The sequence below is a fragment of the Thunnus albacares genome, chromosome 16 (assembly GCF_914725855.1).
Source record: "Thunnus albacares chromosome 16, fThuAlb1.1, whole genome shotgun sequence".
Taxonomy (NCBI): Eukaryota; Metazoa; Chordata; class Actinopteri; order Scombriformes; family Scombridae; genus Thunnus; species Thunnus albacares.
Genome location: NC_058121.1, coordinates 23,811,759 through 23,830,159, shown reverse-complemented (window position 1 = coordinate 23,830,159; position 18,401 = coordinate 23,811,759). Strand labels below are relative to the sequence as shown.

General features: G+C 39.2%; 1 protein-coding gene across 1 annotated transcript in view; it reads left to right on the top strand.

The window, feature by feature from the left end:
- LOC122965503 (neuromedin-B receptor-like) overlaps nucleotides 1-12,942 on the top strand; it is a 38,868-nt gene extending 25,926 nt beyond the window's left edge. The window contains exons 3-4 of the mRNA XM_044329624.1: nucleotides 6,128-6,366; nucleotides 10,737-12,942. Coding sequence (XP_044185559.1) covers nucleotides 6,128-6,366; nucleotides 10,737-10,902 — 405 coding nt within the window. The 3' untranslated portion in view covers nucleotides 10,903-12,942. The remainder of the gene's footprint in view (nucleotides 1-6,127; nucleotides 6,367-10,736) is intronic.
- The last annotated feature ends 5,459 nt before the right edge of the window (nucleotides 12,943-18,401 follow it).

Sequence of the window (18,401 nt, the reverse complement as noted above, 5' to 3'; positions counted from 1 at the left end):
TTATTTCTACTTTCCTTTCTATTACTGTTTGCAAGCTTTGGATACAAAGTAGTTATCTTTAATAAGGTAGTTATCTTTTCAGCCGCAACAGGGTTCCCCACACATCTTCCAGCAAAATGCAGCTGGATCAGGTGCTTCTCAGTTGGAGGACAGCAGATTTCAAGAGAACAAAAGGGACTGGAGCACACTGATTAATTCACAGCCTTTAATTAGGTAAACAGACTAACATTTCACTACTGTGTCTTCATCAGAGTCAAAGGGGTGTGGCACTTGGACACTGATTATGGCAACTTCCACCCTTGGATTCATCATCCAACAGATTTGAAAACCTGTTCAACCAATTATCTAATGACAACTGCACATCTTTATCTTTCAAGCCATCAGAAGTTGAAAGGAATGGATCAGTAATATTTCTTAATTGCATGATGGATGCAGAATAATGAAGAATGGTGCCTTTTAAGCCTCAAGTGCATGATGGGAGACTTCATCAGCCGCTGCATTTCATCTACAAACCTGGCAGGATAACAAGTGCACAAATGAAGAACTGTTGGCTGTGGATTTCGACATTTTTCAACATTTGGAGCGTAATAGAAAAGTGACAACTTGACGGCTCGCTGCACCGCAGTCACCTCAGGTGTCGATCGCTCTCAAATGTGCCTATAATGGGAGCTGGCAGCTGGAAACTCCCAGATGGCTTTGCAGGCTTCTTCCTTGGTGACAAAGGGAGGCTCTGCCGGGGAGCTCTGAACATTTATCATCACTGAGCTGAGAAGAAACTCTATTACAGAGACCTGGATATACTACTGAAGCAGCTGCAGGTGTGTGTGTGTGTGTGTACTGAATACACACATGCACAGACAGGTACACACATGAAGAGGAATACATGCAAGGAAATACAAGCAAAATAAGAACATTCATACCTCTGAAAATGCATAAATTTATGTAAACAAATTCACATAATCCACCCTTCCAGATGAGTTGTGGCCCAGAGCTTTTCTTGGGAAAATCACCAGACTCTGCCCAACCGCTGGCAGCAAATCAGAGCAAACTAAAATCAGTAGCAGCCTGGAGGACAGAGACGATCCCTGCTCTGTAATCAGTTGAGTTTGGTGTTGGTTACGTTTTATTTTTTTTAAATTTCTTAATTTACTGTCTCTCAGTTTATCTTTAGGAGGCAAATCAAGGTGAGATGCCGCCAGGTGCTGTTAAACTTAATGATGATAAGCTGGAACCGTTGAAAAAAGAGAGAGAGATCCACACACCAAATAGCTCCTGATTACAGGACTTTTATCTTCTGCTGCGTGACATTTCGAGCACAAGGCTCAGACTGTTTCTGATACATAAAATACCCAAAGTTTACAAAACCGTGTGACATAACACACCAGGTATAGATTGCCGTCATTAAAGTTGTAGCAAACCTTACAATATTTTACATATACATTTTAAAATACACAGAAATGTATAAATAGGCTACATATGTATACAAATATATACAAAAGATACAAAAAAGAAATACAATACATCTACCCCCAATGGTTTGTACTCCACTCAGGCTAGATAGCTGTCATATATACTACCGATTAGAGGTGACTGTCTATTTATAAAATATAATTTTGACATAGGGAAAAAAAACTGTGAAACCATATGTAAACCAGAAAACATACAGACAGGCAATATTATTGTTCAAGAGATGATACATAGGCTATGTAATCACAAAAATGGTCTAATGTCAAAGTCCACATTAAGGCCTTTTGGGGCCAAAGTGCCCAGTATGTGTATCCAGAACAGTTCATATTTTAGGAGCATAGAGTTATTATCTCCCTATCCCCTGTAGGGGTGTTTTAAAGCTTCAGTCCCCACATATCTGAGGGTGGATGTGTTGTGTTTTGCCTTGGAAAAATGTACACCCACAGGACTAGATGTTACATTATTGCTGATAGCGCTGCGGTGTTCAGCAATTCAAATTTTTAGAGGTCTGGTGGTCTTATCAATGTAGGCCAGTCCACATTGGCATTTAAGCATGTATATGACATTGGCAGTAGAACATGAAATAACACCTTTGATGTTGTATTTTCGTCCTGTGTGAGGGTGGTTGAACGAGTAAGTTTTTGGTGTGAAATGGCATTGTCGGCAATGGCCATATGGGTAATTTCAAGAGGGGACTGAGCTAAGAAAATATGAGGATGATGGAGGGGGAAGATCTGCCTCACCAGCATGTTATGCAGATTAGAAGGTCTCTTATAGACCACTTGAGGGGGTTTGGAAAAGCATTGCTGAAGTACTGGATCTGTCTCAACGATATGCCAATGTTCTTTGATTGCACTCTCTATTTCCTTGGATACAGGTGAGTACTGAATGGCACAAACAACTCTATAGAACTAGTAAGACATTAAGTTTGCTGTTGATGTGTTTTTTTTAACTTTATTTCTAGAGCACCTTTTGTACACGTCAGTGCAATTCAAAGTGTTTCACAGATGGCTAATAATAAGACAGAACAAATAAAACTGTGAAACAATTTGAGACTAAACCACACGAGAAATATAAATTATGAAACTGTAATAATAAAACCAATAAAAACAGACTTAATTGGAAAAAAAAAACAAACTGTATGATGGTAAGAGGTTATATTATGGAGCACAATACGCTAGCAAAGCTGTAAACAGAATAAAGTAAAAGCAAAATCTTGCACATTCTCAATGGTGTCTGCCTTACACAGAACTACTCTCCTGAGACTGAAAATGTGATCACTGTTATTAGTCTTTGGAGACGTTTCTAAACAAACTAACGTAACCAAACTCTTCATAATGAAGGAACATGTCACCCAGTGCAGCAGTGTGTCTTATTGACATGTTTTTAATAGTTTTCGGACAACAATGGAGGTCTACTGCACAGAAAAATAAGACATATCAGGCTTTGGATACACACACAATACTTGTTAGCAGATCAATTCATTGTTGGTTTGAGTCTAAACATGAGATATAGATGTGCATTTGTGTTCCTGTTCTTGTCATCTTCAGTTGGCATTAGGGATTTAATTACCTGATACATCCAATTAGCAGTTTGTCAGATAATCTTGGTAGGTGGTTCAGATTTTGTTGTCAAAATGTTTCATGAATGAACTTTCACACTCAACCCAATATCAATTTTGGATGAATTGCGCTGATAAGAAGCAGTGTTTTATCTAACTTAGTTCAGATAATGTCTGACTGACAAAATTGTGTTTTCAGTGCATGTTTGAGGTCAAATATGTGTAAAAGGGATTCACATGACTCTTAAAGACTGTTCTCCCAAGAAAAACAACACAACAGGTCATTATGTCAGTTGCCCAAAAACTGCATAGTTACCTTTGAGTGACAGATGCCATCTAGTGGCCATAGTAATTCTGACCAGGAGCAGTGGTGCAGTTCATTTGATATATGTATATAAATTGACAAATTTCCTCATTCGGAGGTGGTGGGTTGGGTGGATGGAGGCATTAACCCAATAGTGGACTTTGCCACAGGAGGCCGCTGTTTGTTTTCTGTTTCGGACCTGCCAACACTCCTGTTTTTCCCGGGTTTCTCGTGTATTTTCAACCCCTCTCCCGCTGTGCTCGTGTTTTGTCGTTTCTTCCAGGAAACTTTCGTGATTTGCATAGCCCTCAATGAATAATCACCATACACATGGATCCATGAGTTTTGGATGTTTCTCTGATGTTACCCAAATTGCCAGATCGCCTATGAAACACAGTCTACACATGACATACAATTTCAACCCATCTGTCACCAAAACCCGATTCAACAGGTGTGTGCACAGCTGCTCTCAGCGCAGGCAATCTTTCCTCCTCCCTCTGCCGTTGATGTGATTCACTACCTGCAGATACTGTCGGCAGAGCCAGCAGCCAAGTTTTACAATTATTCGCCAAATTTGAAGATGGCAAACTCAGATCAACAGTTAGGCCACAAGCAGACAGCTTTTGTGTTATTAGCTTAACCAGCGTGCTGTGGTTGTGTAACACATACTGGTGGTGGATGGAACGCTGCTTTTCTACATGTTTATGCTTGTCGAACAGTTGGGTTGATAAATTACTTATTGTATTTTTACCTCCTGTAGTTTTGTTGCACCTACAGTAATAAGCGTAGTTGTCGTCAACTCAAGTAAAACATTATCTTTCAGTTCATCCCAAACCCCCAAAAAATCTACTGTATTTTGAAACCTAAATGTCATAACTACAATCGTCCCCTAACATTAACCTTGTGGTTCTTATTTTTGCCATGACAAGAAAGGTGGCCTAACTTTAAGGAAGTAGTAACTTTAACCCACACCACATGTTTATCTAAGCTTAAAGTGATCATTTTAACCCAAACCATGATTCCCTAAACCTAACCAGACCTTAACCACAGCGTTGTCACATCATAAAACATAATTATTTTTTAACAGTGATTTGTAACAGGTTTGGAAAGCACAGACAAAAGATGTCCCACTGATTACTGCTGATACAGGCTTTAGATTATAAAATGCTCCTGTGTGTCGTTCTGGAGTCACATGGTCAAACCACATATCTGGTTTCTTTTAGAGGACTTGTTCGACTCTTAAGGCAGCAAAAAACTGTGCAGCGTTGACTCGGTCTGAACAACACAGATCCCTGATGTCCTCGACACCAAAGACACACCGCTACTGACAAACTACAGTATGTATCTGTTTCCAGTCCTCTACAGTGCAGTCGGGTTCACAGTGATTCATCTCACAGAAAAACTGCCTGCACCCGAGGGAAATAAATATCCTCCGCCAGGCGCTCTGTGTGGTCCAACGTGTCAGCAACATACTGTATGAGCTGATTTTCTGTTTCTCTGCATTCAGGGTGAGGAAGTCTAATGAGGTCCTGAGAGTTTAATGTGCACACATAAACTTTAATGTATTTGGAAGCATGTAAAAAGAAAAGAGAAAAGTTGCTTTGCTTTTTTGAGATCCTTCAGTTCAGACATCAGGAGCATCAGACGGTCTGATGTGTTTAATGTCAGAGATACACAGAGAAGCACTTTGACATACACTGTTGACATTTTTATGCTTGTGTTGACTTGAATCCCTCCGTGCAGAGATGGTTGGCCGGTGTAACATGCGTTTGACTGACATAACTGACCTTTTTTTTTTGTAAGTCTCCGACCAGCCTCAAGCATCCATCTGACAAGGTCAAATTCCTTGTAAGATTTACACGTAAAGTCACATTTTGTGATGATTCCAAATCCGTTCTCTATGCCGTGCACTTACTTTTCTGTCTCAGTCCATGTAATCATATGTAAGACATTTGGAGGGAGCTTTTAGCCGCATGTCCAAGTGGATTTCAAACCTTCACTCCTGTCAAGCATGATAAAAGTTTTCCACTAAAATACGACATTATGGGTGCTTGTTATTATTGTTTTTTTTGCTTTCAAGCAGTCCTACAACATCCATGATGGATTTTGAAGCTGCTGTAATAAAAAAAGCCATTTTTTTTGCTTAGCATTTTAGCATTTCATGGTTTTGGTAAACTAGACAGAATGGTATGTTGTGAAAGTCCTGCGCTTTGTACACGAGCAACTTAACAACTCCATATAATTTACAATCAACAAGCACTTATTAGGAACACCTTTGCAATCTAATGCAATCCAATACAACAGCTCTGCCATAAATTGTACTTTTACAAAGCTTATACATTTTCAGTTTTTGTTGACATTGACATAAAGGTGATAATTCTACTTTACGTTTATTATTGAGGTCATGATGGGTGGTGGTGGTCGTGTACTGGACTGCATTATAATGAAAAATGTTCCTCATACTTTGCCTCCCTCATGTATGTTAATAGGCTGCACGAAATATTAGAAAGGTGACACTTCCTTGACTGGAAAAAGCATTGCAAGTGAACATTAATCACATAGTAATTACTTTCCCACCAAGATCTATCCTACAGAATAATTTAGTGGTATAACCTTATTTTCAACTGACAGGGTTGTTTATCTCCCTTAAATATACAGTAAAATCAAATGAAACCCATGAAGTCTTGTTACTGTTGTGCTCAAATGAGTGAGCTGTAGAATCTCATCCCTCCATCCTCTTTGGGACCCGGCTGATTGTCTCTCTCATTGTGTCTTTTTTATCTCCGTTCCTCCAGATGGAGACGAGGAAGCGTCTGGCCAAGATCGTGCTGGTGTTCGTGGGTCTGTTCGCGCTGTGCTGGTTCCCCAACCATGTGCTCTACATGTACCGCTCCTTCCACTACCACCAGATGGACCTGTCGCTGGCCCACCTTGTCATCACGTTGCTGGCCAGAGTCCTCAGCTTCTCCTCTTCCTGCGTCAACCCCTTTGCTCTCTATCTGCTCAGCGAGAGTTTCCGCCGGCACTTCAACAGGTCTGATCTATTTTATGGCATTTATTACTTCTTTAGGGAAATTATTTTTTACCAACGATGGCAAGTTTCAGGCATTACTCATCCTCCATATTCTCCACAGGTACAGTGGTGAATAACTGCAGTATAATATTTTCAGTCCAAATAAGACTTTCTGGATCAGAAAGCATATTTCAGTCTAGCCTTTGAATACACAGCTGTGCAAATAACAATAAAAATGTAAACAGAACAACAACAGTTCTTTACCAGACAAAGTATTTCCTTCTATGTAACCCTGTACATCTCTTAGGTTTTGTGCAAGGAGAATTAGCCTATCAATAGCCTCAGGCTGCATACTGAAGACAGGAAGTGAGTGGGAAGAGAAACAGTTCAGTAAAACACCTGTCTGCCAGCTGCAAGTTAGTTGGCTTGCATGACTCCATTCACAAGTAACGCTGCTGTTTATTATAACCTATTGATAAAAAAAACAAAACAAAACAACACTGTTGCTGAACCCAGGCTCTCTGCCTGGACTGGGACTGTGTCTCCCTCCTATTGCAGGAGAACTTGTGAGCGAGTGGGTGTGGGGTTGCGTGGAGAGTGTGAGAGAAGAGAGATGCAAACAGTGGCACGGCTTCAATGAAGAAACGGTTCATGTATTTTAACGCGACATCAAACTATATCGATACAAATGGTATTATCTCATCCTATCTCTCAGTCTCGTTGGGGGGCGGGCGGAGCCGAATACAGTATTTGGAAAAGCACAAATAGTGGGTGTTATTTATTTTATTCATGTCAAACAACAGTATGCAGGTAAGGACTCGGTTACATGGCTGTATCCGTCTCTCCTCTGCTCCGCTCTGCTGTCAGTCAAGGATGTATAACTAGCTGCGGGTCTGAACAGAGCTGAGCTTTGGTTGAGTGATCAGTGCAGTCGTCTGAGGTCTGGGAGACTCAGAGTGGGAACCCGCATTTGAAAAAAACAGTTTATTGAGGAACTCTTATTTCAATACTTCAATATCCTGAAATTATAAGTGCAATAAAAACAAAATCAAAAAAATATAAATAATTTTACTGCCTCAACAAATCAACAAATTAATAGATCAACTAATTGATTGATCAACTAATCGTTGCAGCTCTAATATAATAACATGAGATAAGATAATATACTGTATATTTGCCATATATTGCTATATGTTTGTGTCAAAACATGGCTCCACATTTCAGCATGACGGTTCAGTTTTTATTATTGCTGCATGGAAAACATGCATTGGGTTAACAATAATTTATTTATTGGTTCTGTCTATAAAATGCAAATAAATAAGAGCTATTGACAGCAGGAGGATTCAGGCTGCTGCTCAGTATTGGCAGGGTGTTGCTGATGTTCTGTACTCTGTGTACAGAGCACGGTAAATTGCAATTGTAGACTAATCAAAACTTTCCAGAAGGCTGAGCATTTGTAAAACTGCGAGCACTCAGGAATAGATTCGGGAAACGAATAGATGGCAAGTGCTTCATTTTTCAAAATGAATGGACTCTGTAACCTCGGTGCAAAATGAAGTTATCATGGCATCGTCATTTTCTAAATCTGCTTTTGAGTGTTCCCACTTCCACTAAACATCCCGCAACTTATTATTCTACCTCGGCAGGATGGAAACGCTCTTCAGAACTCTCCTACCTCCAACTCTGGCACAATCCTCTCAAAAATTTGACTGCCACAGTAGTGAGAAACAGTAACCCGGGGAAGGCTTTGTGTTCTCATTTGGCTCCGATTTGCAGGCAAATCCTGACAGCAGCAGAGACTATGCATGAAAAGTAAAATGTGCCTTTGGGAAGCAATTATAATGGTCTGTAGCATGAAGCGCACACTATAATTCACCTGTCTTTGGATTTATTTCTCATTATTCAAAAGGAGGGTTTAATCTGAATGATGTTATTGGTCGAAATGTGATCATTTCCATAAAATATAGAAATGTTAAAGCTTTACTTTTTGCATCCAAGGAGCTAGTTAATCTTTATTTTCCTGTTTCTTAGGATTACAAATCATATACAACCACATAAACACCCAATGCAGATTTCTGTTAAGTCTGGTTTTGTTTTAAAAATTAACATCTTTACCAACTTTCTGTGGATACCTGTGCAGTGTTGTACCATGACCAGTCAGTTGTTTTATGAATGCAAAAAGAATGATAGTAAAAAGTGTTATTTGTCCATACTGTAATTAGAAAATATCACCTGCATCTCTTTTTGTAAACATTTAAAACTAATTTGCAACAAAAAAGCACCAAACAATGTTTTAATATTGATATAAACCAATCTTTCCACCACATCTTCAAAATAACATGCAAATTAAAGCATGTTTCCATCCACTTCTGTTGTGTGAATATCAGGAGATAAACAGCTGGTAGCACTAATTCTTCCATTGGTGACATTAAACCACTGCAGAGGAAGAGGACGTAATGCGATAACGTCATTAAAAGCACGTCAGTCAAAGCTCAAACGATGTATTAATTTGAGGAAGGTTACAGTCTCCTCATCGCTCCACACAGATCTGATGTTTTGTCTCTTCAGTGACGTTTGAGTCACATGTTTCATGAACGTCATCATTTATTCACTAAGTCTGTTTACATTTGCTTTTTATCCATTCAACAACTTTCACACCTCAGACAACAAACACTTTTTTTGTGATATATTCATTGTGTTTTGGACCGCTAGTAGAGCTATGGAGTAATGTTTTTATGAGCATATGCCTGTTTTGTGTTTATCTTGTGCACATGGGATTAAAAGACAAAGAAAACCGCAAGCTGATAGAAACATACTGTCGATGTAAACAATGCAGCTTTTGAAATATTAAACAAATCAGCTTTGTAAATGTTTTATGGGGAAGGAAATGAATTCAGCATGTTTGTTTTTGTCGCGAGGACACACAGGATTCATTCTGGTTTGAAACACTGACTGTAAACATGACTTTGTTTACAAGAAACCACAGGATATTTTTAATGTAGTAGTACAGCTCAGTCGAGGGTGGGGGACCGTCACCAGTTTGTCAGGTCATATCGAGGGTCACCATGGTTACCTCCGGCTGTGAGGCTCATATGTTCATGGCTCAGCTGCTCGGTTTATGCAGCTTAGGGCTCTTCTCCGCTGAGTTTCAAACAGCCTGGGGCCACACGCTGTATATAAAGACGGACGTATCGAGGTGTGATGTTTGCATTGGTTACATTAAACTTTAACTGAAATATTGTGATAATAGTCTGACTCAGTGTGAGTCCCGGAGCCGAGGAGAGCAGCAGGTGAGCCAACTGTCAGTCACAGCTGTCAATCAACGACCTCACGACAGACATCAAAGCTAATATAAATCATCAACTCTTATTAACAAGCAATTATTTCCAAATTGACCACCAGCACACTTATTAGAAGGCCTGTATTTAGAGATTGAGACCATAATGACTTCTTAAAAAAATTAGTATTTCTAGAGAGAAGTTGAGGCTTTTTGAATTGGAGTCAGTTGGAGCATCTAGCAGCCGTCTGTGGCACTTTAAGGTGCTCCAGCCTGAAGACATGGTAGTCGCTGCTTGACACAGTAACACAGACTGTTGTTTTCTGAATACACAGTATATCAAATAACATGTTTCTACTCTGTACAAGTTTATTAAATAATTTACGTTCTTTCCATTTGCCAACTCTAGTGCAGCATTATGTTGCATTGTAGTTCACTGTATTCTAGACTAAATGATGATGACTGATGATGTGTATTTTCAAGTCATTTTTATTTGTTTAACCTAATACCACAAATCACATTTTTTGCCTCAGGGAGCTTTACAAACTGTACAGCAACACAACATCCACTGTGTTAGATCCCTGATTCGAATAAGGAAAAACTCCTTTAACAGGGAAAAAATGGAAGAAACTTCAGGAAGAGAAGCAGAGAGAGGATCCCTTCTCCAGGACAGGCAGACAGAAAAAAGATGTTGTGTGCACAGAACAGACCAAGAAAGCTAAATTACAATCAATTTAATGTTGCTGTAGTCATTTGTCAAAACCAAAATATTAGATCAAATGGTACAAAACAAGATGTCAGTTTATGAAAATGGAAATCAATAACATCAGTTGTCCATGTAACACTTAGCAGTTACAATTTCCATATATATAAAAAAATCAATAATAGAAAATGAATTCATTTTTTTATTGTATACTTGTGTTTATCAAATTCATTTTTCAATTTTCCATTATGACCATCGATTTATTAAATGGAAACTTAAAAATTTTGTTGGATCTAATTTGCCTGCAAAAAGTCAGTTAATACTACGTTGTGATTCAGTTAAATGATTTGTACATTTATTATTCTGTTACAACCCTTGTGCACTCATTAACTCTTCCTTCTTCTCCCTCAGTCAGCTGCGATGTGGTCGAGGTCCGCGGCCCGAGCGCCAGGCCAGCTACGTGCAGAGCACCTCCCACATTCGCCTCACCTCCATCAAAAAGACCACGCCCACCGCCGCCGTCGTCGCCGCCCCCGCCGCCAACGGCAACTCCAGCAGACAAGAGGTGGCTCTGTGAGGAGGGTGGGTGGGGGGGGGGCTAATTTTCAGTCCTGCCAACTGCAGCTACAAGACCAGGAGAGGTACTGTCATGACTGTGTGGAGGCCTTACACCAGTTGAATGATTGTACCAGTTGCTCCTGTCACACTGGACTTCATCGTCTTCATCCTCAACTTGGCCACCAAACATAAAGTGCCTCTTGGATATACGAGGTCAGATGTCAAAGAGAAAAGCAAAAAAAAAATGATGAAACTGCTTTACTTTTCTACAACTCTCCAAATTCATTGAAAGACTGTATCATAATTAAGATGTTGGAGGAAATTGTGAGGAAAGATTTAACAAACCACCCGGCTGAGAGGACGGCATGGTGACCACACTAGCATGTCTACTGTAAAAGCTTGTTTCTCTGTGCTCATCTTGGATTGATCTGAAATCCCATTCTCATCCATTTTGTGACACCGTATCGATCCACAGAGAGAGGGCAAAGTCTTTTGTCTGCTACCTCTCGGTGAGGAGGATCAGACACGGAGCGACATCTGAGTGAATCCACGTCTCGTCCGAGCACATTTCTGTGAATGATTGGGTCCACTGAAGGACTGAACGTTGGTGTCACTCTCTCTCTGAACTCCTGCTACTAATATTTTGGAGATGGATGGAACACTGTTGTGGCAGTTAAACACAAACTGAAGCCTTGAAACCAAAATATCTCATTTGTGGAGGAACTCTGTTTGGTTTTGTTACTCTCTGTGTCCATCAGGAATCACTCTGTGGGATGAGCTACTGTAACTGCAGCTCCTGTTGTTCATAAAGTCATCTTAGCAGGACGGGAGCACATACAAGAAATAATTGAACCTGTGCCATAACCCAGTAAGCACTGATTTGGTGATTTGCAGGTCAAAAGAGGTCTCCATCACAGCCAGGCTTTGATGTGAAAGTGAAAGTATTTCTGAACTGTTGGGTTACGTTTTATGGGACCCTCTTACCACCCATTACGGCATTACATGTTTTGAGCAATGGTCTGCTGGAAATATGAAAATAATAATACATAAGTATGAGAGGACAACATACACACCTCTAATATAAACACAGCAATGCCTTTGTAATAGGCTTAAGCTGAAATTATGCTTCTGCAAAGATACATGTTATGGGTAACCACAGGCTGCAGTGGAGCTGACGTGCACACCTTCCAAATCTCAACGATGCGACATGCTGACCTCCATGTCAAGCAAGTTGATTGGTTGATTCAGTTCCAATCAGGAGATGGGTCTGAAGCAGAGTCAAAAACAAACGTAAATGTATTATAAACAGATATAAAAGAAAACCCTGCGAATGTCTCCGAGCGATCTACACGCATGTGCAGCCCGGAGAGTCACGTCATGGGAAGATTACCAAGTTTACAACATGCATGCAAGTTGGTCGTGTGGGGGTTTAACATACTGTGCATTGACAAAATTACACATCCATTAAATTTGGGTTTAATTTTGTTGAACGGTAAACTTCGGCTGATGTGTCTGTGTGTGTTTGGTTTTCAGGCACTTTCTTCTGCTTTATTAAGTGCTGAGTCGGATATATTGGAGCTTTAAATAAAATCCCAGTTTCCCAGTTGTAATTGCAACTCAGAGGTTGACATGAACGCTATTTAAAAGTCAGAAATTTGTAATTACAGTAACTCTGATATGACATGAACGCATAATTAGACCCATGATTCTCTCCAAGTATAGAGAGAATGCTGCCCATCAGCGAGATGGATCTCCTGCATCCCTGGGAGGTCCCAAGGTCAAATGGATGTAACTGGAGGGATGGATGCACACTTTTAGACAGTCTTCACACTAAATTGTTCACATGAAAAGTGGTTGTGTGAAGAATGAAAAAAGAGAGCCTGAGAGAGAAGTTTAAAACTCTCCAACCCAACAGGCACTTTGTTTGAAGCGTAGTGAAACTTTGAAGGTGAACTCAAGCAATTTTCCACCTCAGCGTGTTTCCAGGTGTTCTCTGTATGAAAAGTAGTATAAAGCCTTCTGTGTCTCCAGAGGGATCTGATGATGTCACTTGAGTCAGTGTCGGTCAGGGCTGAAGACTACAGGTATTACAAAGTAAAAAAATCTGGGAGTGTGAAGTTAGAAAGAAGTGAGGTTACCAGACCTCTGTAGCCTGCTCCTCATCTCTGCAGGAGGCTAGCAGCTGGAGGCTTCATTAGCAGCTAGCATCACACACGACCATCTCCGACAGTACTGTTGGCAGGCAAGTTGCATTGTGGGTAATGCAGGCAGCAAGTGGGGAATAAAAAGACAATATCTCTGGGTCCGTTGCATTGATTTAGATTCTTTTTTTTTTAAATGTTATCAAGGTGCAATGCTAAACTGGTGGTGTGCTCTTCTAACTACAATCAGGTAACCCTCATTTTGGACATATTCTTTAAATCATGTCACCTTTATTGGGTTCCAACCAGAGTGAAATCACCTTGTGTATCTTTTTGTTCCAAGATGCCAATCACAAAAAGACTGTTAAACTCTTGAGACCTGCTGTAAACATGCAGCAGCATAAAGAGAGGTTCCTTGGTGGATGCATAGACGAACAGAGCCGAGCGTACGATTAGTGTCAGTGCTTTGTGTTGCTGCTTTGGCATCACCTGACAGGTGATGAAGTATGTGTGCACAGATCGATATATTTAAAACAAGCGCTTTCGGAAAACAATGATGCTGTGACATACTTTTGATTGCATTTTGATGTTGGTTTTTGTTTTTTTGTCCTCTTTAAAATGTTTGATGTGTTTTTTGGTGCCTGGCATGCTTCACCTTTCTGTGTTAGAAACGTATGCTTGAATCCCAAACACTCATATACCAAATGTTCCTATTCGGGCACACATACACACCAACTCCCAGACTGTGGCAATTTTCCCATACTTTGATAGAAATCAATGTTTTTTAAAATTTTTTTTTAAAGAGGCAACATTAAAGGTTGAGACAGGACATGTTTTAGGACAGCCTAACCACTGGCTGTCACCTCAAGCTCTTAGATCTTCAAAGAGACAATCAGATGTAAGTGGAGCTGAAATTACAGCGAGTAGGTGGGTGTCGGAGCGTCTGAATGCACCTGTTGGTGGTTGTCATTATGCCCATAGAGATAGAGAGAGCGGTGGAGCGGTGGGTGGACGAAGCAGCTGTTGGTCCCTAAAAACTTCTGACATGTCATTAACTGGAGGGAAGTTGAATAACAAGGATGATTTTTCTTCTCCTGCCGTTTTACAGACATTAGCGAGACAGACTCATTAAAAGTGAGGCCACTCATCCACTTTGAAATGATTCACAGCAGGGCTTGAACCTGTTACAGACCTCCAGGTCACTCCGGTCTTCTGATGTAATCTACTGGGAGCTGCTGAAGAGAATCAATTCTTGATTTAATCCACCAGGAGCTGCCCAGTGTTATCAGTATTAAGGGTTAAGGTCTTGTCTTGAGGAAGCAAAGGAATGCTTGGAAGCACTTTCAAATAAGGAACTCTTTATTAGGGTTGTAACTAAGGACTTTTTAATACTTAATAAACCATTTATTTATGGATTGCCAGATTGTGAAACAGTATATAAACTTATATTTAATGGATTATGACACACTATGCAGGAATATTTGTTTTTCATGTCAAATCTCTTAAATCAGGATAGATCCCTTGAGATTTATAACCTTGATCTCAAGGAGACTTAAAGGATATGGCTGCTGTAGACCACCATTGTTGTCCAAAAACTACTGAAAACACTACTGAAGTTCTACTACTGAGAAATTTATAATGTGGTACAAAGTCACGAGGTTGTAACATGTCGCACAACATGCTAGCAAAGCTGTAAACAGAACTGTGTCTGCCTTACACAGAACTACTCTCCAGAGACTGAAAACCTGATCACTGCTATTAGTCTTTGGAGCCGTTTCCAAACAAACTAACGTGACCAAACTCTTCATGATGAAGGAACATGTCACCCAGTGCAGCGGTGTGGCTCCTTTACATGTTTTTAACATTTAATAATGAATGACAATATAGTAAAACACAGCTGTAATAACTTAAACTTGACTTAAAAAGACATCATATATGTTTATAACTACATTATAGTGTTAGAAATCATTTATTAAATGTTCATATAGATTTAAATGCTAAATAATGAGACTTAAAGTAAAGCGTTGCAAAAATCTCTCTGGCTCGTAAACTGTTAATAAAGTGGTACATAAAAGGGTCAAGAGGCTCTACTATATCAACAGAAAAAAGTTAAATCAACTGTAAAAACTATTTAATTGTAAATGTAAAATACTTGGATTGGATGGATTGAGGTTCAGATGCTCTACAGCACTTTCCCAGTCAGTAAGAGGTCAAACGGTCAATTAGAGGTAAAGAACCAAAAGATCTAGAAAGTATAAACACCAGTTAATGACACTGATTAATGGCTCATCACTAATTTAGAAAGAATTTGTGAATCATTTATTAACAAGTAATAAAGCTTTTAGAAATGGTGCTTTATTAGAAAGTGATACCAAATGCTCAAACTTACTAATCTGATGCTGGCTAAAGTGCACATTAATACCTAAATCACCATCTTTAAATGTTTAAAATTGGGTTGTAATCGGGCTTATTTGTTTCACTAACAGCAGGATATCTCAACAACTACATAACAGATGTAAACTAAATTTGATTCATCATTACTTCATGAAAAAAAACGGACAGGTTTTCGGCGCATCTCTGGATTCACTGTTGCCGGTGTTTGTCCGTAAAGCATCTCAAGTTTTGGTTTATAATTCCTGAATTGGTGAAGACAGACGCAATTTTTCCTGCTACGAGACAAATTTATCACTATAGGGCACACCCATTTTTTTATGATATGTGATTTAAAACGTTTTTCACCTCTCCTGCTAAAGAAGTTCAACTAATTTTTAAACACATCGTAATTAACATGGTCGCATGATCCCAAAAAAAAAGGTTTATGAATTGTTTTACGATATGCCAAACTGTTCCTGCAGCAGACATTTAAATTATCACAGCAGCAAAAGTTAAGCTGTAACTACAGTCATTAATTACTGTTGTTTTTACGAGTTAAAAAGTGACAGGTCACCTGTAAACTTATATTATTATATGTATTCTTTATGTTCAAACCATCTAAGAAGCAGCAGTTACTTTGTGACCTGAGTTCCTCCAAACTAAAACTGAGATATATCTGGATTGAAGGCTGCTGTGCATGCATGTTATTATTATATATTATAAATGGGACAGGCAGTAACCACTATTTATTTCATTTGATCATCTGAGCATAAAATTAGCTGAGCACTTATGATGCTAAAAATTATAATTCACTATTTAACGGCTGCCTTCCTTCCCTGCATCCAAACACACTAATCTATCTCTTACTGTTGCCGTGACAAAAATAATGAGAAAACATCATGCCGGAGCTTAAATCTCATGCTTTCCTTCTGTTTCACCTTTCTGACTTTTTTCACTCTCTGCAGTGTTTCTTTCTTTCTTCACTCAAACTACTTTTGTCACTGTCAGTCTGCCTGAGCAACACTTTGATCCAGACTGAAATATCTCAGCAGCTATTAGATGGGTGAAATTGCAAGTCGTTTGTGTTCTCGCCTCGCTGCCTCTCTGTTCTGCCTCTCTCCTTCAGTTTTTATTTTTTTTATAATCACTCTCTCTTCTCCATCTCTTGTCCACTTACCTCAATCCCTCTCCTCTCTCTCTCCTTATCTACGCAACCTCCTGTAGCATCTCTGTCTGGCCCATCCCCCCCCGAGAATGTTTTGCATACAGACATGAGATTTTCTCATTTAACTCTTGGCAAAACATCAAACTTTTTCTTTAAATGTATACCATGAAATTTGGCTCACTGGTTTCCTTAATTAATGACGAATATCTGCTGTTGATAGAGACATTCTGTCTGTTACACCTGCTAACGTTTTAATTTAAAGTATATAAAAGTAACATTAGGCTATTATTACTATTGGAATTGAATTTAAGAACTGCAGTGTTGGTAGTTTTTATCTCTTATCCTTGAAACATTAGAGAACAAATTGTAATACTGTTAAAAAACTTACAATCAGAACTCTGGATTGAGTTACTGTGGAAAGTATATTACCACTGTGCTCCAGTAACAACACTGCAGGTGATACTGACATGGTTTTAATAACTGAGAATACGGGCAGCTTCTCGGTGTGAATGAACTGTTCAAATGTGAATGTGGGAAAAAAGGAGGTGCATGCTAGCAACATTTCATAATAAAGTGTAAAATATAAAAAAATAAAGTGTTTAAGTAGTCTAGTTATACTCAATCATGGCTATTTCCATCAAGTGGAAAAACGACTGTATTATGGCTGTATTATGAATTGTGGATTTAGAAAAATAGCCACAAAAAGACGACAAGTGTGGATTAGATGGATGCTGCTGCACGGGCTGCTGTCAAATTACAGAAATAACAGGTTATAAATCCACATATTTCTTTTATCACCGTGAAAAAACGCTATCGCATCTTCTTTGGTGACTGAAAATGACGCCTGCAGGAAGAAAATGTAACTGTCTAGTGACTGACTAGAGCAAAAATAATAATCATCATAAACAACAAGCCCTCCCAAACTGAAACTTGTTAACATGAACATGTCTGGCTGAATAATGAAGTGAAGTTTAGTTTCCACCTGCAGAGTGGATGAATTAAAGGGGAGGAAATAATTAATGAAGATTACAAGTTTAACAATTATACAGGAAGAAATCTTCTTAATTATACACCACAGTTTAATTCACTGAGCAACTCTCAATGTTTCTTCAGTCTTTCTTACTCTGACATGTTAAAAGGAAATAATAAATAAATCCCATAAAAAAATCTAAACCAACACTGAATCTTATGAATGAATCTTATTCATCTGTGCTGTAGGGCTCCATAGTTGTCCAAAAACTATTAAAATCACAATAAACATAACACTGTAGTTTATTTTGATTCAGTCTTGCACACACCTTCCTGCTGCCAGAAGGACTCACTAGAGCAACAAATGTGGATTAATCCGCCACTGAAAATAGTCCCCAACAAATGCACTTTTTCCTCCTGGTTGTTTGTTAAAAACTCAACCCAGTTGCCAGAAGAAAACGTTGGCATTGAACGTTTCTGCAAGCCACAGAAACATTGAATACATATGTTTCAACACATGAAATACGTAGCATATTAACATTTCTACCCGTTGAATAATGATGTTTTATGGTGTGATAACGCTGTGGTTAAGGTCTGGTTAGGTTTAGGCACAAGGACCACTTGGTTAGGGTTAGGGAAAGATCATGGTTTGGATTCAAATTAAAATTAATAATAAATAAAAACAGCCGACACACCCGGTTTTCTCGCCAGAAGAACGACTACAAATGTCCTGATGTCTCACTAAAAACACCTGCTTTTGTTGGTTGAAACGGGAAACGGACATTGTTTTCAAGGTGGTCTCGACTGTGCTCTCTGCTGATTTCTAACTTACTGCCAAGAAACTTCCTGACCATCCACCAACCCTTCCTC